The 24666-nt window shown below is 39.9% G+C and overlaps 1 protein-coding gene across 3 annotated transcripts in view; it reads left to right on the plus strand.

Annotated features, from left to right (window-relative positions):
* Positions 1-24666, plus strand: part of PLCH2 (phospholipase C eta 2) — a 95620-nt gene that overhangs the window by 48220 nt on the left and 22734 nt on the right. For 2 of the 3 annotated variants that reach the window (XM_075721517.1, XM_075721519.1), the window contains exons 2-11: positions 7545-7691; positions 8047-8290; positions 8844-8973; positions 12742-12912; positions 16014-16107; positions 19319-19522; positions 20619-20739; positions 22667-22838; positions 23113-23220; positions 23997-24155. In XM_075721517.1, the coding sequence (XP_075577632.1) occupies positions 7545-7691; positions 8047-8290; positions 8844-8973; positions 12742-12912; positions 16014-16107; positions 19319-19522; positions 20619-20739; positions 22667-22838; positions 23113-23220; positions 23997-24155 (1550 nt within the window). Of the gene's footprint in view, positions 1-1297; positions 1419-7544; positions 7692-8046; positions 8291-8843; positions 8974-12741; positions 12913-16013; positions 16108-19318; positions 19523-20618; positions 20740-22666; positions 22839-23112; positions 23221-23996; positions 24156-24666 lie in introns of those variants that run through there. The other variant, XM_075721516.1, reaches the window with a different exon arrangement.

Genomic DNA, 24666 nt, shown 5'->3' on the forward strand with positions numbered 1-24666 from the left:
ATAATGTAAATGACAGATTTCTGTATTTGGAGTTTAATGGTTGCATTTCAAATGGAATGAGGTAGTGACTTAGTGCTTTTCAAAAATTAATCCTTACCTGCTTTTATCTCTGTCAGTTTTCAAGCACCCTCTCTGTTCCCGGTTTCTGTGCACAGCATTTGTTCTGTACAGTGTAGCTGCCTGGCTTGTGTCCTAAGCAAGCATCTTCTATGGGGTTGTGTCAGTTTGCAAACACATTTCTAAAAGGGTTGTGAGATGGAAAGGTGCTGCTAACACAGGCAAAGCAAGCAGCACTTTTTTTAACCTTCTTTTTTTTTTTTCCTACAGCTGTAACGTGTCACCTAAATCCGTGACTGGATAGGGCAGAACCGTGGCTTTAGGATTAGTGCGTATGATGGATTTAGGATTTCAAGCAAACATGTGTTGCTGCGTTTGCATTGTATCTAGTTTTTACTGCCTAGAGAGAAATGTTCTTTCTTTTATCAGGCATGTCCATTAAAATACTGAGGAGAACGTTTTGAGAAAAGATGAAGACTTGTGCAATGAAATTTTGAAGAGCTGTACGAGAAGAAAATGTGAGTGTTCTTTTTTTCAGACCTGGGAAGAGACTGAAGAGCTTAAGCACCTGGACAAATTCACAGTGAAAGGCAGGGATGGCTTAGGAGGGCAGAGAGGGGAATGGATTGTACTATTAACTTTGCGCTTATTTACTGCAATGGATATTGTTGGTTGGTTTTGAAGAGCAAGCAGAGCCCTCAGCAAGAGCGGGACTGTTAGTTATCAAATGTATAAAAGGGTACCTCTATGTAGGAATTGCTGTCAGAAGGAGGAAGCAGCATGGAGAAGCCAACAACTGTAAATTGGTATAACGTCTTGGTGGATGCTTAGCAGCTGGTAGGAAAAGGAATATCATCGGGAGGCCTTTCTGTCCAGAAATGGATTCATCTACATGCCATCTTGCCTCATGGCCCCATCGCTGTCCATCACGTGTCTTCTTTAAAATGTTGAACCCACCCAGTTCTCGAAAATAGACATAGGTATGTCACATAGAATAAAAAGGATTTTGTTTGAATTTTAGTATTCTAAGTCTGGACAGGGGAGGAGGCTTAAATTTACTGTGAAACTGCTCTGTAACGACCTGAAAAATACCACTGGATTTTGGAAATCACCAATTATCTTGGTTTTTCCTGATAATATTTTTATGCTGTTACACTGAAAATGCGTACTACAGAATCTTGATCTCTACTAAGGCCTACAGTGCTTGTATTCAATTCCGAAGCTGCCCTTTGTCTCAGCTATGGATGCCTCAAAAACTCCCTTGCTTCAAAATAAGTTCTCAGTGGCCCGTCTGGCTGAAGAGTTTTTCTGGGTTGGTGGCATCATCGTAGCTTCTCCGAGATGGAAAATCGGCCATATTGGTAAGATGCAGGCTGAATGCCTGCCACCTCATTGAACGAGATAGTATCATCTTGAAAGCTTTCATGTTTAAATCTTATTTAGTGACAACTTTGTCTGGCAGTGTTGGGGGGGAGCGGAAAAGAAGGAAGAACTTGAGACACAGTCCTAGTCCTGTGTTATTTTGCATGGTTGCTAGTGCAGTTCTTTCGGTCTTCAAGAACCTCTCAGTTAAAATTTCATTATTGTTTTATTTACATTCTTCTGGGAAAGCAAATGCAAAGTTGTAAATTTTGATGTGTGCGGACCTTTTGAAATTTTCTATGGCATATATAGAATCTATTTCCCTCTCCATACCCATCGTAAGATAGGTTTGCTATCTGCCAGAATTTGTACGCCTCAACTCTTTGATTTTTCATGCAATATTTGTAGTTTTCAGTCTTTGAAACGAGATTTAGAAGTATCTCTGTCTTCTTCTATAGCAGGTCACCGGGCTCTTGAGAGATTTTTTTCTGAATACTGATATACAATGGCAAAATCCTTAGGCTTCACTAGCTATCTGAGAAGGGTCCCTTTTTGCTTCATAGCAGCCTTTCTTTTAAATAGGTAATAAAAATAGCAAACCTAGTTGGAAATGGCTAGACAAATGAGATGTTTCCTGTTCTAATAAATGCATTTTAATGGCAGTCTTCCTGAGCCACTCATGTCCAGTAAGGAAATCTGCAGTGACCTTGACCAGAACCACCCGTTCCCTTGGAAGCACTTTTTTGTCCTACTCGTCTGTCAGCTTCACCAAAGACACTTTTTAACAAGAAAAAATGTCAGTATAGATAGCTTAGAAACTAATGGGAATTTTTGAAGAGGTCCAGAAATGCCGTCCCACTCTGCTGCTGCATTTCCTTGGATCCAGATGGCTGATGGAGTCTCAGCTGAGAAATGGAGAGCTGACAGACTGACCTCAAATTAAGCGCCCTAATTTTCACAGGATTAAGACCATCTCTTCTCCCATTAACATCTCATTTATTAGGGGCTGTGCGCTTTAAGGATGGGTTCAGTCTTGCATCCTCTCTTGTATGCAGCAAACATTGACTTAACCATTGCTGACAGAATTACGCAGAAATTTTAGTTTTCAAAGACTCTTTAAATGTTTTTTTCCCAATGAATAATAGAGAGTCCTGAGATTTAGTGAGGCTTGAGTCAGTGAGAGCAAATAAGGGGGAGAAAGTTCTTGCACTGGTAATAAGATGGTTAGTTTAAAAGGTTGTAGGCTGTAGGTATGCAAAATGAAACGAAGATTAATGAAGTTGGATGTGGTCTGTTTTTTAATTGGATCCTGGCATAATGATGCGAATCAGCCTGCTGTACCTGATCTGTGAACACTGTAGACAGAAAATACCTTAGGTTAACTCTTGATCATGCCACTCACTGCATGAATGTCTCCTTCTCTGGTTTTGGGGTTTTTTTGTTCTGGGTTTTTTGGAAGGGGGTGTTTTGGTTGGGGGGGATTTCTTTTTTTATTTGGTTTGGGGGTTTTCTCTGTGTGTGTGTGTGTGAAGTGAAATTCAGCCAGTAAGAACAGTCCAGTTTTTATGTAAGAGAAAACTGAACCAATACCTCCTTCAATGAGTTCATGTTGTAAGAAAAGGACCGTACTTTATGTAATAATAAAGAATAAATAAATATAAAATAAATAAATTAGTCAAGTTGAAGGACAACAATAAATAAATAAAGATGGTTTGCTCCATTGTGAACCACAGGATGCTAAATTCTCTACGTAAGAGAAGCTGGTTTTAATTGCAATTCATTTGATTCATAAGGCAATGTGTCAAGTAGGAATTACTACTAATGTATTCCATTAGCGTAGGTGCCTGTATAAGGAACAAAGCCAGGTTGCTGTAGCCAACAGTTAATGTTCAAGCTTCTATGATAAGACCATTACTTGAGTGAATTTCTTCAGGGTCAGAAGTGACATTCTGGGAGCTTTTCTTAGGAGAGCGGCATGATGAACTGTCATGGAGATTCCTCAAGCTCACAGAAATCGATTGTGCAGTTCATATGCAGAATTTCTAAAATATCTTCTAATTCCAAGACTTTTCAGCTGGACAGAATTCCCACCACAGCGTACTGGATATTTTATACACGTTACCTATTTAATATGTCTCTATATTATGATATTTATATATTGATTTTTAAAAAGATTTGATGCCTCCTGTCTAAACTAAACCCGATATTCCTGGCAGGAACAGCTGGAGCCAACCAGTTCTTTGGTTTACCTATTGATGAACCAGTTATAGCTGCAAAACCATTTCCAGTGAGACTTTTAAAAAACATAGCCATTATTATCTCCTCAATGGATTTGCAGTGCTGAATGTATGACAAGTGTGGGAGTCCTCTGTTTGCATGTGGGAAAGCTGTTTTGGTTTGGTAATATTTTAAGGGAACAGCTTGCCCTTACAGTGCATGTGTACCGGAGGAGTTTCTCTAGGCTCACAAACATGTTGCATCTTCTGGAGGCCCTGAAGAGAAATAAGCCTCTGAAATCTATTTTCTTCTCCTTATAGTATTTAGAAGCGCGGTTGTTTGAAGCATGCAGTCAGGATGCATCCTGTCAGAATGTGTTGAGAGGGCAGAACTCAGCAGAGATGTGCGACGCTGCCCTTCCGACAGAAGAGACTGCCTAGCGCCAAAGCGCTGTGACATAGCCTGCAGCCACGCCGAACTTCGGACATGAATCTTTTGACAAAGCTCGTCCATGTATAAAAATACTCAGTGACTCAATCCTTCTAACTTCTTTTCATCCTCACATGCTGAAATACTCCCACTCCTTCGCACATTTACATCAAACCCAGAAACTCCTAAAAGACAATAATGCTACTGAACCATAAATAATTAACAGACATTAGAACATCTTGCTAACAGTAAGCATGAAATTGGGCTCTTTTTTTTTTTTTTCCCCTTGTATCAGGATGAGTTGTAGGGATTTAGGATTTGTGTAATTTTGTTATTTATTGTTACTTTAAAGCTTTTTGTAGTAACTATAAACATTACTATGAACTATGAAAAATCACTTTGAGTCTTTTTGCTGCGTCAGTCTAGTGTCACTTTGTAAGAACACAGGAATGGAACTAAGTGTTCTATGTTTCTGTTTCCTGCTCTGCTATTACATTGCTTTTTGCCGCAGTACGGAGATCCATCTTCTCTCCATGACTGTATTTTGTCCAGATGCAAATTGAGGCAACTCATTAGAGCAAAAGAGAGCTGAACCTCAACTGAATTCTGCAAAAAGGTACTATTGAAGTGCAAAATATTATTTAACTGAGAAGAAAACTTCAGCCTTAATTGAAGATAGTTAGGAACCATTTCTTCAGAAAAATGATTCATTGCAAGGCTGAGGGATTTTTATTTGAAGTATAGAAATGCGTCCTTAAAGAAGGTATCTGAACAATGGTAGGAAGCAGTTATGCTTGTCCTCTCATCAGTGTGCTGTTCTCATTCAGCTGCTGTGAAAGACTTCAGAAAAAAAGGTTTATTTTTTCTTTGGTATAAGTACCACTATGACTTTTTTTCCCACTGCACATTTTTCTGCCAGTCTCTAGTGGCCTAAACCTCCAGTCAGGTAGGGGTGTGTGTTTCAGTGCCCATACAGGTGCGGGATGTGGAGGTGCGCCGTTTCCGCTCTCTGTCTCAATCTCCTGGTCTTTGTCCAGCTACCCCTAGCAAACGTCTCTGCATTACCTTACAGGTTTTCCTTCCCATCATGTTGGTAGAATGCAGAAAAGCTGTTGTTGTTTTCCTGACACAAGAAGGGAAGACGTTTCTTGTGCTTTCCTTTCCTCGTGTCACCAAAACCAGAAAGATAGTAACAGATGCTTAAGAGAAGTATTCGGTGTGGTTTGACCGTTCAGTTGCCAGGTGCTCCGAACAGAACTGAGCTCAGGTTTGCGTCTGGAAACAGAATCACTTGCAATTGTGCGTTGAATCCCCAAAGAACAGTCCAGTGTCCAGATCAGCTGGAACTGGCAGCAGAGTGGCTGCCGAGGTACTGTATACTCTGGCTAGGCTGGGGTGAGCAATCCTGCAACAGAAATAAAGAGCTGCATTGAAAAAGCTATCCAAGGATGCTTATTAAATTTTTGACGGCGAAGGAGTATATTCTAACTTCACGTAAAAGCAAAGTAAATGTGTATTGCATAAAGTGCACTTTTATTTTGGTGCTGCTTTATTATTTTCTGCTTTGTAACAGGTGCAGTCTTTAATACTTCTCTCATTTCTGCTCTTCTCGTTTCTTCAAATAAAATTATTTACTACAATAACTTCCAAAGAGGAAGTTGGAAACGTAATGTGGTTTGAAGTCTGTGTGCTAATAGAAAGTCTTAGCGCTAACAGAAATTTTATTAGCTATTTTGATAATTTTTTTTTTCCAAAAAACTATAAACCTGGTGAAATTAAAATAAGTTCAAGCTTTCCATAATTACTATCTCACAGTAAATTTGAGACGTGTTTCTCTTTGTTCTGAATTGGAATGAAAGCAGATATTGAAAAGATTGTAGTGTCTGGGAAACGGCTGGGCCGCGTGTGAATCCACTTTGGATCTGATGTTGTAGTGAATTCTGGTAATGCTTCTGAGCTGTAGCACAGCATTTGCTTTTATGACTAATACCTGCTGATGACATTGATTTCGTCTAAGGGCATCTGTGATTGAAGCCAAGGGATCAGCTTTAAGAAATAAAATGTTACATGAGGGATTATCTTGTTCTTAATTTAATATTGTTTCTCCGTAAATATTTTATTAACATAAACAATGTACTGTACAGAATTGTGGGGTTAAATTTAAATTGTCTTTTATTATTAGTGATATGCTTTCAAATTAATCTATTTTGTTGGACCTTCTTTTCCTGAGTAAATGAATTGAATTTGTATGAATATGAGCTCTAAAGCACAGGAACGTCAATGATTTTTTCCATTTCTTTTTACTCTACCTCGCTATTTCTAACTCAGTCATAAAGAACTATATTTAACTGATATTTCAGATCCACTTCAATGCAAATGTGGGGGTTTACTCATAGTATATGTTATAGGACAGAAAAAAAATACTGGTAGTTTTTTATTCATACTTGTCCTTGTAGTATCCCAGTGCCTTACCCAAAACATCGATCAGTGCAAATAGTATCTGCTCAGTATTGTTCTTTCAGCTTCTTCCCAAGAAGAAAATTTTGGAATCTTTTTAAGCACAGCAAAATACTATTTATATTAGAGAAGGCAAATCAAAATAATGCCACCTTCTACTTGTTAGGATTTTTGTTTGGCTGTACATTTCCCTGACTGGTGTAGGATAAAATCACTCTGTTGTTGGCCCTACTGTAGACCTCTTTGTAAGAATGTAGCCTTCGAAGCCGGCTTCATCTTTGCAGTCACACGCTGGACTCTAATCACCTTCTGGCTGTAATTTTTAAGGCAGTGAAAATGGTTTAACTCTTAAGTTATTTGTATACAAAAGCCTTTGAATTATTTTTAGGGTTCCTAGAATACTTTTGATGATGAAGTTGGTAATTAAATGTCTTTTTAATTGGATTCTGGGTAGACAGAGCGTGAACTAAACTGCTTCCTAAGAAGCCGTGGTACTTCTAAATGGTGATACTGCTGACAGGAACTCCAGAATTTACAGAGAGGAATGTGAAAAAAAACTTGTTACTGCATGTTTAAGAGACAAAAACGTGAGGCATAATGAAAATAACTCTCCTGACATGGATGGAACTGCGCTAGTTTTTGCTGGCCAAGGATACAAGCTTCCAGGTGAAATTTCATACTGTGTCTAGCACAAGTTTTATGTCTTGTAGGAGCTCAGATTAAGCATTTGGGATGGTCTTAAGAAGGATATGTACCTTGTGCTAGTTCCAACATATGTATGTTTCATACCTATTAATACGGGAATGAAAACTTTCACATTTACAGATAAGTCCACAGTTGCCATGAATCTTTCTGACTTTTTGATCTTATAACCTGACCTCTTATATCAGACAGTGCACACAATCTTACCCTTTGACTTGAACTGTTAATTGGGCAGCTGCTTGATATGTTTTCTTGCTGTAAAGGCGGCTTTAAAGGGAGCAAAGTCAGACTTACTGATATCGCTTTATTTCTCTCTTTAGTGGAAAGATGTATGAGTTCCATGCAAGCTGGGACCCAAATGATCAAACTCCGTGGCAGTTCCAAAGGGTTGGTCCGCTTCTATTACTTGGATGAGCACAAGTCATGTATCCGCTGGAGACCCTCTCGAAAGAATGAGAAAGCCAAAAGTGAGTGTCAGCCCTTTCTTCGATTCCTCCTGGGATCTTGCCCTCTTATAAACAAACGAGCATGAAGGATTTGGTACATTCACGGGTGATCAAGAAGAATGTTGTACTTGAATTTAAAGGGCAGTAAATGATGTTATTATTAATAGTTTATGAAGATGAAGTTGCTGTTGTTAGCTATGCGGGTGGCAGTACTGTAGTATGTTGTAAATGAGTTGCAGACGAAACCTGTGTGAACTGGGGACCTTGCAGTGTGAGGTTTGGGCCCTTTCTCTACAGGATAAATGCATCCTGTCTGGCCTAGGGCACTCATTAATGCACACAGTCATTAATGAACCACGTGCTTTTGTCATTCTAGTTTCTATCGACTCTCTTCAGGAGGTTTGCGAGGGGAAGCAATCAGAGATCTTTCAGCGCTATGCCGATGGCAGTTTCGATCCCAACTGCTGCTTCAGCATCTACTATGGAGACCATATGGAATCTCTTGACCTGGTGTCTTCCAGTGGAGAGGAAGCACGCACCTGGATCACAGGGCTAAAATATCTGATGGCAGGGATCAGTGATGAAGACAGCCTCTCAAAACGCCAAAGGACCAGAGACCAATATCCTTCTTATACTATCTGAGAGTTTTCCCCAGTGGTGGAGAGCTATCAATAGCGTAGGGATTCTTTTAAGTATTTGGTTTGCTAAAAGTAAGCACTAGGCTCAAAGGCTTCAGAGTGGTTCCCATTGCATTCCCAGTTTCCAGAGACAGAGAGGAGTTCTTGAAGAGGATTGTTCTGGGCAAGATTTGGAGATGAATGACTGGAGTGGACTGAAAAACATACAGGTACGTTCCTTCATCTGTTACTCCCTGTGTAAAGCTATCCATTTCACTTGGTTATATACAGGACAAAGCATGGTGCAACATTGCAATTGGCTCAGAAGTTAGTTCTTCTGTGCTGTAGTGTGGGTAAACAGTATGTGTTACATGTTGAGCATAGCAAGTCTAGAAGCTGTTACTGAAATAACATGAGTAGAGTTATATTATATATTACCTCGAACTTTCATCCCCAGCCTCATATACAGTCTTTCCTGACATGAAAAAAATCATATAAACATAATGTTCAGTAACATCCCTTGATATTCCATGCTGTTCCTTAACTCCTGTTCAATGTGGTTGAAGCAGACATTTGATGAGGCAGATAAAAATGGTGATGGCAGTCTGAGTATTAGTGAAGTGCTCCAGCTAATGCACAAACTGAATGTGAACCTACCCCGACAAAAAGTCAAGCAAATGTTTAAGGTAAGAAATGAAAATGTATTTTTTTCTAAAAGAACAAGGATTGAGCTGCTGGAGAATTAACATGAAACCTAATAGGGAGAGATTGTAAATACTTCGGCAGCTGCTTTGTTTCCACTCTACTGAGAGATACGACACAGCCCATTTGGTAAACTGAAGAGAGCTCCAGAAACACGTCATAGATAAATTCACAGAAAAAGGCATTACACCAGGTACCTTCTAGTATTACATAACATAAAGACATACAGTAAAAGGATTGCTTTTTTGCTATACTTGTTGATCTGAAACTCAGTCACGTTTCCTCCTCTGATTATGTTCTCTCTAACAAATATTATCTAGTAAAGCGTCCAATATCCTCCAATAACTGGTACTAATAAAATATCCAGTATACAAACTTATGTATCTGTCAAGTTTTTTTGCACTGCTAAGAGCTATTTGTTTGACATTGTGTTCTACGGACCTTGACCCAATTTACTGGGCAACTGCACTATGGAGATGTGTACGCTTTCATAACCAAAAAGTCTCTTGTGTGAAGGACCTAAGCCGAAGTTGTTTTCAGCATGGTGAACTACCGTAACTTCTGCACTACACTGAGTCAGGGATATCTCAGCATAATTTTCCAGCAGCTCTGGTATTTCAAAGAATGTTCTCTTGGAGAGGCTGTGAGAGATTGTTTTAGAGAAAACTAAATGCTGGAATTTCAGTAGCACTGGAAGAGATCAAATACCTATCTACCGAGGACTTCATAGACAGTCTAAATCTGTCCAAGGCACTGTCTGTAGCTGAATACATAAGTTTTGCCTAACTTAAGGTAGAGAGATGTTAGAAGCCCAGTTTCACAAAACCGAAGCGGGAATAAGCGAATTGCCTAATTCCATCCAAAGATCTGTGGCAAGGCAAAGGTAATTCTGTTCTCTGTTGGTGCTTGAAGCCATCATTTATTCCAAGCATTTACTGAGGTTGTACAACTCCTGGGCAGTTTGCCCAGGACTGATTAAAGTTTTCTTGAAGTTCATGTCTTCATTTTCCAAAGCTTTTCTTCTTGTTTTGAGTGATTTTTCCTGGTTTGATAAAGTGCTTATAGAATGAAACTGCCTGGACATGTCCTTTTTCCTGTTGCTGCGTGGCTAGAAGACCACTTTGAAGCAAGTAGGCCTTTTGGTATTGCTGAAGTGTAAAAACTCCTTTTTTATTTTTAATCTTACTTTCTACTGGGGGTTGGCTACCGGGATGAAGGGTTGTAGTCCTATCCCTGCAAGAGCATGTGCTACTGTGTTAGGTCCTGGTTGTCTGCGTACACAAAATTGTTACCTCTAGGGTGCAGGCTGTACCTTATGAGAGTATTGGAGGTGAGGACTTTTCAGCTATTTTCATTTTTCAGGTGCAAAGTCTGGACGAAGTATGTATGTACCTTAAGAAGCATAATGTACATTTAGGTGCCTGAAAATCTCAGAGTTGGAATGGCAGCTGTTTGAGCACTGCTTCATGTTTACTAGAAAGTCATGCTAGCCTAGTGATCGCTGGATTTGCAATAATTCAGTTCTGGGACACATTCCAGGCTCAAAAGCCTTTGAGAATCATGCATGTACAGCCAGAGAAAACCAAGCATTTTTATCTGTTACTTTTTTTTTTCTTCAGTATTTTTTCTTCCATACTAGCAAGTACTAGGCTTACGGCTGTAGCTTAGTGAAGAACTGAATTTAAAAACTCATTAAAATTAGTAGATTAATGTGACTTTCTTTCCAGGATGAACCATGAGGTTTCATGCAAGCCAAATAGATGAGACTGGGTAAAACTTTCCTGGGAAAAAATTTCTGCTTATTGTATGCCGTGTTCTGGTTTTATTGTTTGTAATCAACGACAATTACTACACGCACCAGGTGCTTTAGAAATGCTATTAGCAAAGAAGAATAGGTTTGCTTTTTCCACATGCAATGCATAATTGAAACTGAGCTGGTCTCAACTGAAAATATAATTGCTGTTTGATAGTTTAGGATCAGAATATTAAGCAGCCTTGAAATTAAAAATCAAATCTCGCAGTTAATGAAATAGCTACATCAAGTATTTTAAGATATAATAGGGTAGATTATATGTAGGTCTTGAAGAAAGTTACCTTGAATATTAATTGTTCTAGTTAAAAAAAACAGTGAGTTGTTTAAAAATTCTTGCCATAGTTATAATGGGAAAAGCCATTTTTATCAGCTCATTTATCAGCTTCTTGCTCACACATGCATTCATGTTTTCACCTGGGGTTCATTTCTAAAGGAGCTTCATCTATGACTTCATGACTCCTCATTCTTCCAGTCACTTCCTCCATGATACTGTCAGTCAGTGTTGTAGCTGCTGCAGGCTCTGAAAGTGCTGAAGTGTGAGACTGGAAGAGACAAAACAGAGAGGTCTATCAAGGTTAAAAGTAGGGAGCAAGTGCAGGGTGTCCTTTGTGAACAGGGAAGGAGGCGGCTGTTTGTGTAAGTTTTTAAGAATCTCTGTGGGTGCATTAGAATAAATTGCAGGGTTATGGCAGCGCTTCGTTCTTGGGCAAATAAGTGTGAACTGATGGCAGCGTGCCAGGACAGAAGTGCTTTGTGAAGGCTGCTCAGTGCTGCTGTCCATGGTTGTGGGAGCTTACTGTCAGCATTTTCCACAACTGATGCAACACACGTGTTGCAGTATGTGAAGGAAATTCAGTGAAAAATAGGAAGATTTGGTAAAAACTTCCCTGATTTATTTGTTTTGTAATTTTGTGACCTGGAATGTGCTTAAACATGTCTACAGCGAAGGTGAGCAAAGCAATATGCCGCCAACTTCTTTACTGAGAACAAAGTAGGGAGTGCTGCTGGAGAAGCTTGACCCCCTCCGCCCCCCCATAAAATACGCAAGTGTTGTCTACCCTGTTTGGGAAACATTGCAGCTTTCCTTTTTCATACCTTCCCCTGGCAGAATTTCTCATTCATCTTTTCATGCTTCTAGTAACAAGCTTTTAGGAAACACAGTAATTCCATAATCTCTCCTCCAAATAGTTGTATCGTTGGGTGGATCCCATTGTGATCACACTCTCACAGGATTTCTTTGAAGAAATTCTATCTCCACTGTGTGCAAACAGTAAGTAGTATTGCTGATACAGCTGAGGGTGGTTTAGATCACAGGCTGGGGCACCTGACCCCAAAAAGTAAAGAACCAAGAAACATACATGTTGTAGGGGATAGATATACCAGAGAATATAGTGTCATTTACTGATGATTTTTTCTTTGCTTGCAAAATTAGTACTCTTGCAGATCTTATTAGTTTATGGACATGGATTTAAGAGATATCCTCCCAAATCCTGAATATAAAATTAATTTCAAGATGACTTGGCTTCTAATGATCTTCTCAAGAAAATATGAATGGGTAATTCTGCCAGACATATGCATGTTCTGTTCTGTGTTGCGGAGTATGCTGTTGTTCATTGCCGTAGATGGAAGTAGTCCTTCAAGCAGGGCTCCCTGTGGAACAGTAAAGGCCTTAAAAGTTTTTACTTGGCTCATGCACCAACACATATATTTAAGAGGTTCAAAGGGGAAAGCTGTGCAAAGCACTCATATGACAAGCATCAGCCTGATAAATCAATCTGTTGTAGCAGGCCATGCAGTGGGTAGCCACGTCAGGCAGCATCAACCTGCATTTAATTTCAACGTTGCTTTCTTTCTCATGGAGGAGTTTGTTTATTTAAAGTTTGTTCAGGCTATTGCTGGGCAGTTGGGTGTCTCATTGCCTTATTGGTGTGTAACGCAGGAGGCTGATACGGATGATAACCAGGGCACGCTGGGCTTTGATGAGTTCTGCGCTTTCTATAAGATGATGTCAACACGACGCGATTTGTACCTGCTAATGCTCACCTACAGCAACCACAAGGACTACCTAGATACGGATGACCTGAGGCGCTTTCTGGAGATTGAACAGAAGGTAGGCCCAAGCCGCGAAAAGACTTCCCATCTGCATGCCTTTCCGTTTGCCATTGGGGATGCATTGCCTTTTAAAAGGGGTGGGAACTTTGTTGTCATGCATGTGAAAAATAGACAGGTCGATGCCTCTTGATTTTCATCTTGTAGGCTAGCATGACTATTTCTTGAATCTTCTTGCTCTCATTACCTCTTTTTTCTGTAGGCTCTTTTCTTGTGCCCCTAAATAGTCTCTACAGTTTCTTTCTTTTTCTTGTGTTCTCTTAGGACAATTCCATCAATATCTGTCTTTTCCCAGTATTCACTTCCCTGGTGCAAAGATGCAGTTTCTGGCTCTGCTTTTGACTTACTGTGTAGTCCATGATGAGACACTGAATTACTTTGTCACACTATCTCAGTTTATAAAGTGGAAGATTATGTTTCTGAAGAATGGTTGAGAGGATTATTCATGTCTGGGAAAGTTTTTTGAGGATGTGTAGTAGTACATATTAAGTTGTTTCTTAGTGCTTTAACTCCATTGCCGGAGTGGGTCGTAAAGACTGTTTTCCCATTTCGCTGTTCTGAAACAGGCAAAATATTTTTGTCTGACAAACCAGGTAATGTGTGTATGCCCTGTATAATAATATGGGGGGGGGGGGGGGGGGAGTGGCAGCAGCCAGCAGATAATGATAAGCATGATATTTAATGTTGCTGATGAATCTGAGACATTTTATGTCTCAGATTCTTCAGAGATGTTAATTTACAGCTTTATAAGCTTTGCTATTCGGGTATTGAAGTGCACCTATACATTGTGCTTGTAGTTGTTTATGCACATTCAGCAAAATACCAGCAAACTATGTGCTGTATTGCAGTAAATGCTATCCACTTGCGTTACTGTATTTAACAAGGGGGCTAGCCTACATCAGTCACACTAGAAATTTTGTCCATCAGCCACTTGTGTGCACTGAAGTTACAGAAGTCCATTTTCTGACAGTTCATATATGTTTTCATGAAAAAAGGAAACTAGTGTTGATATATTCTTATTTTTCAATGGTAAAAGATAAAAGTTTCTTATCTCTGTGCATATGGCGCACCACGTACATGCCCACTGATCTGCTTCCTCCATCACTGACTTGAACCTTTATGGCATTAGGAATCTTTATAACCAAGCTACCTGGAAGCCTAACACTTTTACTCCTATCCCAAATACCGCTTGGTCAGAACAAGCTTGGAGCTTTGTGGTACATGGTAACGTGGCAGACCAGAAAATGGCAAGGCATCTAATATCTGTACCATGAGGACATTCATCCATTGGAACAGGTTGCCTGGAGAGCTTGTGCAGCCTCCATCCTTGGAGGTTTTGAGGACCAGACTAGGTAACGCCCTAAGCTAACTGATGTGACCTCCTAGTTTACCCTGCTTTGAGCAGGATTTGGGGCAGGATGACTTCCTGAGGTCCTGAATTTTCCTATGATCTTTCATCTAGAGACTTGGGGAAGATTCTGAAGTGAGGAAAAATAATTGGACAGCAAGATGCAGTCAGTGCAGGAACAAATGTATTGACTTGTCTTTGCCTTTTTCCTCTCATGATCTCTTTTGAAGCTGCATGCCTGTAAGTCGTACATCTCCATCAGTTTCAAAAGTTGTCTAAGAAATGAATGAATAAAAAGCCACCTCTCTGGAAGTTATCTTTTTAGATAAATGTGATATATTTCCATTTCATTGGTCAATTGATCCTCCAGATGGTGAGAGGGAGATGAAGACTAGCCACAGGACACAAAGCAGCTCAGCTAATCACTGATGTGGACAACTCATGCCCCTGGGGCTTCTCTCCCTTGCCTAGTGCTGCCCTTTCTCGTACGATATGTACAGGGAAAACAAGCATTCATTCTGTGCGTTTGAAGCTGGACCAGAAAAACCTTCTGTTGTTCCAGAGCTTTTGCTTTTGAACCAGCAAACCTATAATGTATGGACAAATAAAGGGTTAGGTTTTTCTTCTTCTCCTACTTTTACATTTATTTATTAGGTTTTCATTTACCCCCAGAAAAGGCATTGATCTGGTAGCAGATGTGCTGGTGGTTTCATTTCCCCCTAAGCAAAGATTCCATGTTGCCAAAACAGTCATCAACTTGGTCACTGTATTGGCAGTCCCCTCTGGTGACAGGGGCTGTATTTTCATGTGTCAGGTACAGCACCTGGTGGAAAGGATTTGCTGGACCACTCAGGACAGGAATATTAAATAATAGCAGGGACAATAATTAAAGGATAAATCAACAGTAAATAGCAGGAATATTAAATAATAGTGTTTAAATTGAATTATGAAAACATTGCAAGTAAAAAAAAGCTACAGAATATAATAAATGGCCTTTTTAAAAAAAAATACTAACATTTACAAACACGTATTTCCCTTTGTACTCTTTCCTTTTTCAGTTGAGAATGCAAAGCAACCTTGAAGTTAGCAGATCTCCTCAAGGAGCTTTCTGAGAGCATTATGTCCCGATTCTCTGTTACCCTGCTAGTAACTGATTTTTCTGTCTGCTGCACAAAGATGAGCCATTTTCTTGTTTTATTTCGAAGTAAAAACCCTTTGATAATGCAAACTAATCCTTTAATCCTGCAAGAGAAGAAATCCCATTGGTTGGTGACAAAGCTTGTTCTGTTTGGTCGCTCTGTGTGCCTAATAACCCTCTAACCAGATATGACCTACAAAGCAGAACTCTCTCTTTATTGGCTGTGATCAGGCAGCTGCCAATAGGACAGAAACTTCACAAAGCACTCTAGTTCTTATCTGACCTGACACTGATTGACAGCAGTGAGCATCTCTGGGTAACTGGAAATCCTTAGTACCACTATGGATGAGTGGCACAGGTTGCCCAGAGAAGCTGTGCATGCCCCATCCCTGGAAGTGCTCAAGGCCAGGTTGGACGGGGCTCTGAGCAGCCTGGTCTAGTGGAAGGTGTCCCTGCCCGTGGCAGGGGGTTGGAACTGGAGGGTCTTTAAGGTCCCTTCCAACACAAACCATTCCATGATTCTATGATCTGGCCAGTTGTTAAACTGTACACAGAGAGAAGAGCTAGGAGAGGCTGTGATTACTAGTTAACACTTCATTTTTGACTACTTCTACAGATGACGAATGTGACTAAAGAACACTGCCTGGAAATCATCAGCAAGTTTGAGCCATGCCTGGAGAACAAGAAGGAAGGAGCTCTGGGGATTGATGGTAAGCTAGCTGGTGGAGCTTTTGTAGGAGAGAGGCAACTGTTTAAATGCTTATGAGAGTATGGCATTCGTTTGCATAATATATAGTCATAGAATTTTGTCATGTTGTATAGAGTATGCTTTTCAGTAATGTTGGGGTTTTTTTTTTAGTATGTATTATTTGCTGAGGAACCTAAAGGGAAATTGGTACTCTTTGCAAGATGTTTAAAGGTACATATCATGATGAAGCAGCAGTCATTGAAGGTCAGCTGGAGCTGCATGTGCCTTTACTTGTGCTTTTGGAAAATACAGTAGAATTTAGTTCCTCATTCCTGCAGGTATTTTTGGAAATTCTTTAAGTTTTAATGAGAGGAGTGATGTGATCCAGAATAAACATGTGAAGTGGGATGATAAATGAAATTTGTCTAGAAGCATGCTTTCATGACCTCTGGTGCTAAAGCGTTCACTCTGAATATAATGATGCTGTACCATCACGATGGTAGCTGTTATTTTGAGGACTGATTCTAAATCCTTTCCCCTAAATAGTAAATCTTCTGCCAGATCTTATTGACTCCAAGGACAGACTGCATTCCTCAGGAATTAGATTCTGTGCAAAAGTTCTAGGACCTTTTGAAAATCAGTCTTGTCCATTTCTGTGGGTGTGTTGTCATAGTGAAAAGTGGCAAAATGTAAGTTCGGTTTTGTTTACTGCATGAAGAAGTGGGTAGTTCCTGGTATATTGAGTAAGGTGGGTTTTTTTCAAGAAATGATGGTTGCTTAGGATAGATTCAGGTCTCTTCTACTTTCAGACTAAATTTTCAATTTATTTTAAAGCTTATACTAATGCTAAGTGAGTGCAGCCGTTGACATATTCATGGTTTTATCTTCTGGTGCTTTACAGTCAGTGGCAGTCACATAAATAATGAATAATCAGGTTCGTTATCTTGCCTTCCTCATAGCTAGAAAAGTCAGACTAGGCTTTTCAAACAATTGTAGTTTTTCATGCTTTTCATACAAAAGGAAAGAAAACCTTTTAAAAAACTAGCCTGATCTATAAAATTGCTTTGCCTAAGAATGGATGATAAAACAGTTGATAGTTTATGGGATAGGATTAGAGAACCGTCCAACATGGGTGACGTTCTGCTGGGTGTCTGCTACAGATCCCCTGATCAGGAGGAGGTAGAAGATGAGGTCGTTTTGAGACAACTGGGAAAAACTTCACATTAGCAGGCTGTGCTCCTTATGGGTGATTTTGCTGGAAGTGCAACACAACAGAACATATCTAGAGCTTAACTAATGCAGGAGGTTTCTGGAGTGCATTGGTGATAACATCCGAACAGAGGTGACCGAGGAGCTGACAAGGGGTACACTGCTGGATGGGTACTGACAAAGAGCTGCTTAAAACACATAGATATATATCTGCATGCATATACATGTATGCACGTGTGCGTGTGCGCACACAGACACACAGAGAAGTTATTCTTTTCTTCTCGTTGTGTGTAGTTGAGACTTTCGATCTGTCTTGTCTTCCAGAAAACAAATTGGGTGGTGCCTAGGGAGACTGAAATGCAACAGCTTAAAGCAAACTATAGCATCGTTCACAGGCTGCCCTAACAGTGCTGTGTGGAATTACTCCTGTAGCAGCTGTCTGGTTTGTAGGAAGAAGAAATGGTTCATTTGCCAAGAGTCATTAGCTGCATGTTTGCTGACATACACCGTGCCCTATCAGTTTTTCATGCTATCTGCTCTGACTTGGTTAGTCTTTTGGTTTTTTTTTTCACTCTAGCTGTATTACTGGTTTGCTAGTTGATCATGATATGTGCCTCCAGAGACTCAGATATTAGGCTAGGCTGAGGTTCCTTAGCACTGTTTCCTAGTCTATTGTTGGCTGCTATTTGTATTTATCATCTCTTTTCCTTTAATAAAACATTCATCAACACAAAATGTAAAGCCTATAAGAACCATCATAAAGGTGACATTTTATCTTAAATTCTGTCCCAGCTCAACGTCTCTGTGTTCTGTAGACCGGTATTCTGAGGCTGATTTTGAGGACTGGAGTTATTTTGCCTTGTGTAGCTCTAGTGAAAAAAAGCAGCAGTCCGTCACAGTCAGAGAAAGTGCATTAAGACCTGTAGAAGTTTGACGGGATTTTTATACAGGCACTGTTTTCTTTATGGCAAAATGAGTGAAATGCCAGGAGAATTGGAAGTCTTGAAGCAGAGTCCTTTTGAATAAAGGCATCATTGCTGTCAGCAGCTGTTAAGCCAGGATGTGAGTGGAAATCTTAGTCTTTCATTGGTGGTGAATGAAAAGAATTTTGGGGACATTTGAAATGGAAGTTACGGTTTTTAATGTTAGTCTGTCTTGTGAAAGTGTCCGTGTATATGTACACAAAAGTGTCCTGGTGGTCTGAGAGCAGCAATTTCATACAAAGATAAAAAACATGACTTGCTAAAACTTTGCTTCTGAACAAGAGTCATGATTACAATACAGGAATTGTCCAGATGACGTAGTCTGCATGATTTGCAAGCATCCCACTACTTCGGAAAATAAATTGTTCTGGTGGCATCACTGAAAGTGCTACAGATAATCGATGTTTTGGTGTCAGGCCTGGAGTATTACAGGGAATTTCAGTCTCATAAAGTGACAGTGATGCAATACTGCAGATGATGCCCATCCGCATGCATGTTTGTGCGTGTGGTGTCATATCAAAATTAGAGGCTGTTGCTTGTACAAGCCAATGTGTGTTGACATTCTTCTGGTATTTTCAGGAGAAAAAGAGAAGGGGAGAGTATCTCCCTTGATTCAAACTATGTTGGGCGACTGGAAGCTGTCTCTAGGCAGTACAATACCATATATCTTTCAACTAATTTCACTGAGGAGCGATGCCAGGATATGGCTGCAGACCTCTGGAGGCTTTTATATGCTATGTGACTTAATATCCCAGCAGAGTCTTCTGACAAAAATTATAAGCCTAAAATGTCAGGTTGGGTTATATAGATGTATTTTTTTCAGGGAAGGCAGAGCAGGGAAATGTACAAAGCAACTAGAAATTTCTTGAAAGCAATAATTGCAATTGGTCATTGTGACAGTTGGGATATAGTGGTGTTACTTATTTATCTATCTTATTTACATGTTCGTGAATGTAGGGATGCATTTTTAGGCTTCTTTTAGGAAGGCTACAGCACCAAAAAGGGCAAAACTGTATTATTTATAGTATTGTTTGTTTACAGGTTTCACCAATTACATGCGGAGTCCATCAGGGGACATATTCAACCCAGAACACTACCAAGTGAATCAGGACATGACTTACCCTTTGAGTCACTATTTCATTACCTCTTCACATAATACCTACCTCATGGGAGATCAGCTGATGTCCCAGTCTAGGGTGGACATGTATGCATGGGTGCTACAATCTGGCTGTCGTTGCGTAGAAGGTAAAGATCAAAAAGGAATCATCAGTAGGCTCTGTAGTTTTGTTTCTCCTCTGTAAAGGAAGACTCATGACTTCTGCAGAAGACATGGTAATTGGGTAGAGGAAAAAGCCTAGTAGAATGGGGTCTTCCCTTCGCAAAGTGCAAGAAAGTAATGTTGCCATATAATGGATACATTTCTTGAGCATGGAAATAAGGCAGACATTTGAAGAGCAGTATCATTGGTACTGAGGAAAAAAAATATAAAAATGTTTTTGTAGGGAGGATACTAAAATTCAGTAGAATGTATTGGTGTATATACTTTCTAGACAAGCGTATGGCAACCAAACTGGCAAATATGGCAGAGTTCCTGCTACATGCAAGAGAAGAGCTGATAGCTCTGGTAAGGGAAGTAGGGTTCTATTATGTGAAATGTTGACAATGTCTGCAGTGACCAGGGAGCCTTTATGTGAAATCCCTTCTGATGTTTGTAATGCCTTTCTGAGACAGTATCTGTTTCATAATAGTGTTTAATATCCTGACCATCAAAGTGTTTTCACAATTTTTCAGAAGGCCAATATTATGGTTTGCTCAGGTCAGATTGTGGACATGCCAATGGGTGCCTCAGAGGAGTAAAACATTTCATGGAAATATGATTGTAAACAAGTATAAGGTTAGGCAAAATCCAAGGAGGGCTAGAGATGCCTAAGTCTTGGCTTTGCTTGTGGTCTGAGAAGCTTGGCTAAGATTCTCTGCTTTCCTTTTCAGGTTTAGCAGTAGTATAATGAAAGTAATGCTATGCTATGTCATCTCTCTTCCTGCCATAATACTCCTCAGCACTTGTTAAAGGAGACCTTTTTTGCTTGGGCCTTTCTCAAACAATGGGAACAGTCAGCTGTACACAGTAGAATGTCAAGGCCAGGAAGTTTCTTCAGGGGAAGGACGTTCAGCACAGTGAGGAGGGAGATAGAGATGAAGGGTGGGAATGAACCTATACCCTGCTTTGCTGGGTACATGTCTGGCTGGGTTGCTGAAGGGAGTTGCAGGGTCTCATAGTCTTCCACAGATGGTGGCCCCAGATGTTACTTGTCTGATGGGTGTCATTGTTTCTATTCTACAGTTGACTGCTGGGATGGGCCGGACGGTGAACCAATTGTCCACCATGGATACACTTTGACTTCCAAAATTCTCTTCAAAGATGTGATTGAAACTATCAACAAATATGCCTTTATCAAGAATGAGTATGTATACAGCCTGCCAACTTTTGAGTCTCAGGGCTATAAACCGGGGCGTTCCCAGGCGTCCTTGTAAAGGCAGTCATTGAAAATCCAACCTGTTTCTGCATATGCCAGACAGAAATCTGAGTTGTTTTCTGCAGGGAGAAAGCCTTCAGAAAGAAATAACAAGGCAAAACTGACTGATTAGGGACATTCTGTACATAGTTGTGGGGCTGTCTTTATCCCACTTGTAGAAGACAAGAGGATCAACATGTTTTGACAGTGAATGTTTTTAGTGAATAGCTGACAGTTTAACCACATCTCTCTGGATGTGTACTCCAGTGATGCCAAGGTTACACTTGGTTGCTCCAGGGATAGGAAGCAAGTCAGGCAGCAAAGGAATACAAAGAGACAGTAGCCCAATTGTGGAGCAAGCAGACTGTTCAAGAGAAATAGGTTGTTTTCCCTACCTGTACATTGCTCAGGAAATCAGAGAGTTATACAATGGGAAGTTTCATATACCTTGGCAGTACTGTCCTCCACCTGAGAGTCAAAATGTGTGTGTCAACCTATCAGGTTGGGTTTTTTTGGTTTTTAAGATAAATTGATTTGTCTCTGTAAAACTATTCCAGTAGCTTCTCCAAAGCAGTCCATCTGCCTTCATTAATTGAGCTAAACTTGCACTGCCATTTTAGCCCAGGTAAAATTATTGTGAGCCTGAAATTTCTGGAATTTGCATGAAGACATGGTAAATAAAGCAAAGGAAAGCTGGCCAGCAGAATATATAGCAACGCTTCTGAAATTGTTGCAATTCTTAAAAGCTTTACAGAAAGGTTAACTGGGACCACGTTACAACTTATTATTTGTGGTGGGTTTTTTTTCTTGATAAGTATTGATGCTCAGTCAGAGTTTGGTACTGAATGAAACACAGTTTAGACTTGCGGGTGTTTTCTTTCCCAGGACAGGCTGGAGGCGTAGCTGTTGGTAGGCCACGAACTCAACTAAGGAACTCTTTTAGGCAAAGCTAGGAATTTATAGTCATCAACTGGGAAAGTTTTGTCCTGCAAGCATTGTCTGGCTGAAAGCCTTTTCCTGATGAGGAGCTAACAAGGGCAGGTGTCAGGGTAGACATCTTTTTATTCATAATTAGTTTTTAATAATTAATCCCTCATAATTCAGCTCTACAAACTGCACTGTATAGTGTTTTTTGAGCGCATCATCTCTAAACAGAAATCCATCTTCAGTGTGCTTTTATATGGCACCAAACACGCTGGAATCAATGCTTCACAACTCTTACCTTGATGCCTTTCAAACAACCAGGCAACTTGGCCTCAGCCTGGAGAATCAACAATTAAAAAAAAATCTAGAAATAATACTTACTGTCTTTGTAGAAGAGGCTTCATCTGTATTGTTTGTATGATACTGCTCTGTTGCTAGCTAGAAAAGTTTTCACGGCAGAACTTAACGCAACAGGTTTATTGCTTGGTTGTTGGAAGTGGGAAGGTAAAGACAAAGCCCCTTTGGGCATCTTTTCAGTTCTTGGAACCTTTTTTTACTTTTACCTATGAGAGTACAAAAGGGCTGAAGGAGAGGAGAGTTGGAGGCACCGGCTATTTAGGTTTTCCTTATGAGTGGCTTGCTAGAATCTGTTTGATAGGAAGTGGAGGTCAGGACTGGGTAGCGTAGGAAGGTGAAAAGTGTGCTCTGGAAAAAAATGCATCAAATCAGATTGCAGAAGTTTAGTCACCTTGTGGCTGTCAAAAATGGACCATTCAGTTTGGAGTGAGTAGTGGGGTATCAGTCCTGTGCCCACACTGATTTATCTAACCCCTGTGGATTTCATTGGTGGTGATGCCTGTTACAGGAATGGCTCAGACATAATAACCCTTATCCTCTCAATGCTATAAAAGCTAAATTTGCAGTTGATGATACTTGCTTATGTCTCCGCCAGGTACCCTGTTATCTTGTCAATTGAGAACCATTGCAGTGTCATTCAGCAGAAGAAGATGGCTCAGTATCTTATAGAAATTCTGGGAGACAAACTGGATCTGTCTTCTGTGCACAGTGATGATTGTACCACGCTCCCTTCACCAGCAAGTCTTAAAGGAAAGATACTGGTTAAGGTAAAAACCTGTTTTGTTTGCTTCATCCCTCTTTTTGTTTGTGATGAATGTGATTTCTGCCTGGTTATCACTTATCACTAAAATCATTTAACAAAAAGCAGTCTTTAAGAACCTGGTAGTTAAGGTTCTGAACAAATGTCTTCTCAATCAATAGCGACTGGGTTGCATGCTTTGAATAATATCTCTTTTTTTCTTTTTTTTTTTTTTTTTTTCTTAAATGTGTGATAGCAAGAGCTGCATGCTAACCTGCCTGTGTAATCATTTTATCTTCTAGGGGAAGAAACTTCCAGCCAGCATCAGTGATGATGCAGAGGAAGGTGAAGTTTCTGATGAGGACAGTGCTGATGAGATTGATGATGACTGTAAACTAATGAATGGAGATGTAAGTTAAGTGACCATTTCAATGTACATGTGTGTTAAGTTTTCCCATCCCAGTGAGAAGAAACCTCGTATGAGAAGGAGGGGACAGGAGTTCTCTTGCACTTTGCCCTTGAACTGCTGAAATCAAGATTCTAAGCTGCTCCCATTCCATCCAGTAGAATCTTGCATCTATTATAGCTGCAGAGTCAAGCTTGACATAGCATTTGAATGCTGTCCATCAACCCCAATGTGTGAGAGAAATACCATTTACTCAGAGTTTCCACACATATCCATTACTATTGAATTTCCATGAAGAATGGCTTGTTGGACAGCACAATGGAATAGATCAGATTTTTTACTAAGTATGTGCTGCAAAACATAGCATATGTTAATCCAGTTCAGTATGGGGAGTCATCTCAGTAATAACCATTTCTGTGTTAGCACATCCTTGGCTTGTAACAGACATTGCATCTGAATAGCTCTGCTAACGGTCAATCTTGGTTTAACTAGAACCGTTTTAATCACTTTTACTCTCTCATCACTTCAGACAATCTGTTTGCACTTTAGATCCAACATCTACTTCAGGGCATCACATACTTCCGTACCTTACATTAAGTCTGATACCAAGCTGCAGGTAACTGCTTCACATTATGCAAATGAAGAACCTCTTTCTTCTTTTTTTTTTTTTACTTTTCTTTTTTTTCTTGCACATAACATTTTAGTTTGCATTAATCCTGGCTGGAATTACTAAGACTTTATTCATCACTACCTGGTTTAATGACTCTGTTTTGTTTGTAGGCATCTACTAATAGGAAAAGAGTAGAGAATATAGCAAAGAAAAAACTTGACTCACTGATAAAAGAATCCAAAATCCGTGACTGTGAAGATCCGAACAATTTTACAGTTACCACTCTACCATCAACAGGAAAGGCTGGTCTCAAATCAGATAGCAAGAAGGTGAACATGTTTTTTGTACTTCACTTACCTCTGACCTGACTGTTGTTTTGTTTGTCTCTGTAGCTACGTAGTACTACTATTTCATAACAATAATGCTTGTCCTTTCAAAGGTGGATGTCTAAAGTTGGGCTTTTAAATCTGGTTTGAGACTCCCCAGTAAAGATAGCTCAGTTTACCTGAGATGTCTGCAGCTATCATAGTACTAATGAAACTAAAGAATGCTCAACACTTCCCTTAAAACAAGACAGTGCGAGTCACACAATGAATTTTGCAGAGTCTATTTGCCATTAGGTCCCTGTCTCCTGTCTAGGTTAACTAGGGTAATAGAACTCAAGAATAACCGGATAGCCAAAACGTTCACGTGGGATGTGGGAGATCGAGGTTCATGTCCCCACTCAGACTTAGGTGGAACTGGGATTTTGAAGCTATGTTTTCTGTGCTTGGATGACTGCCCTGACCAACACATATTTGGCTATTTCAATATATAAGAAAAAATGTTCCCTTCTTCCAT

This window comes from Pelecanus crispus, chromosome 15 (assembly GCF_030463565.1).
Source record: "Pelecanus crispus isolate bPelCri1 chromosome 15, bPelCri1.pri, whole genome shotgun sequence".
Classification (NCBI taxonomy): domain Eukaryota; kingdom Metazoa; phylum Chordata; class Aves; order Pelecaniformes; family Pelecanidae; genus Pelecanus; species Pelecanus crispus.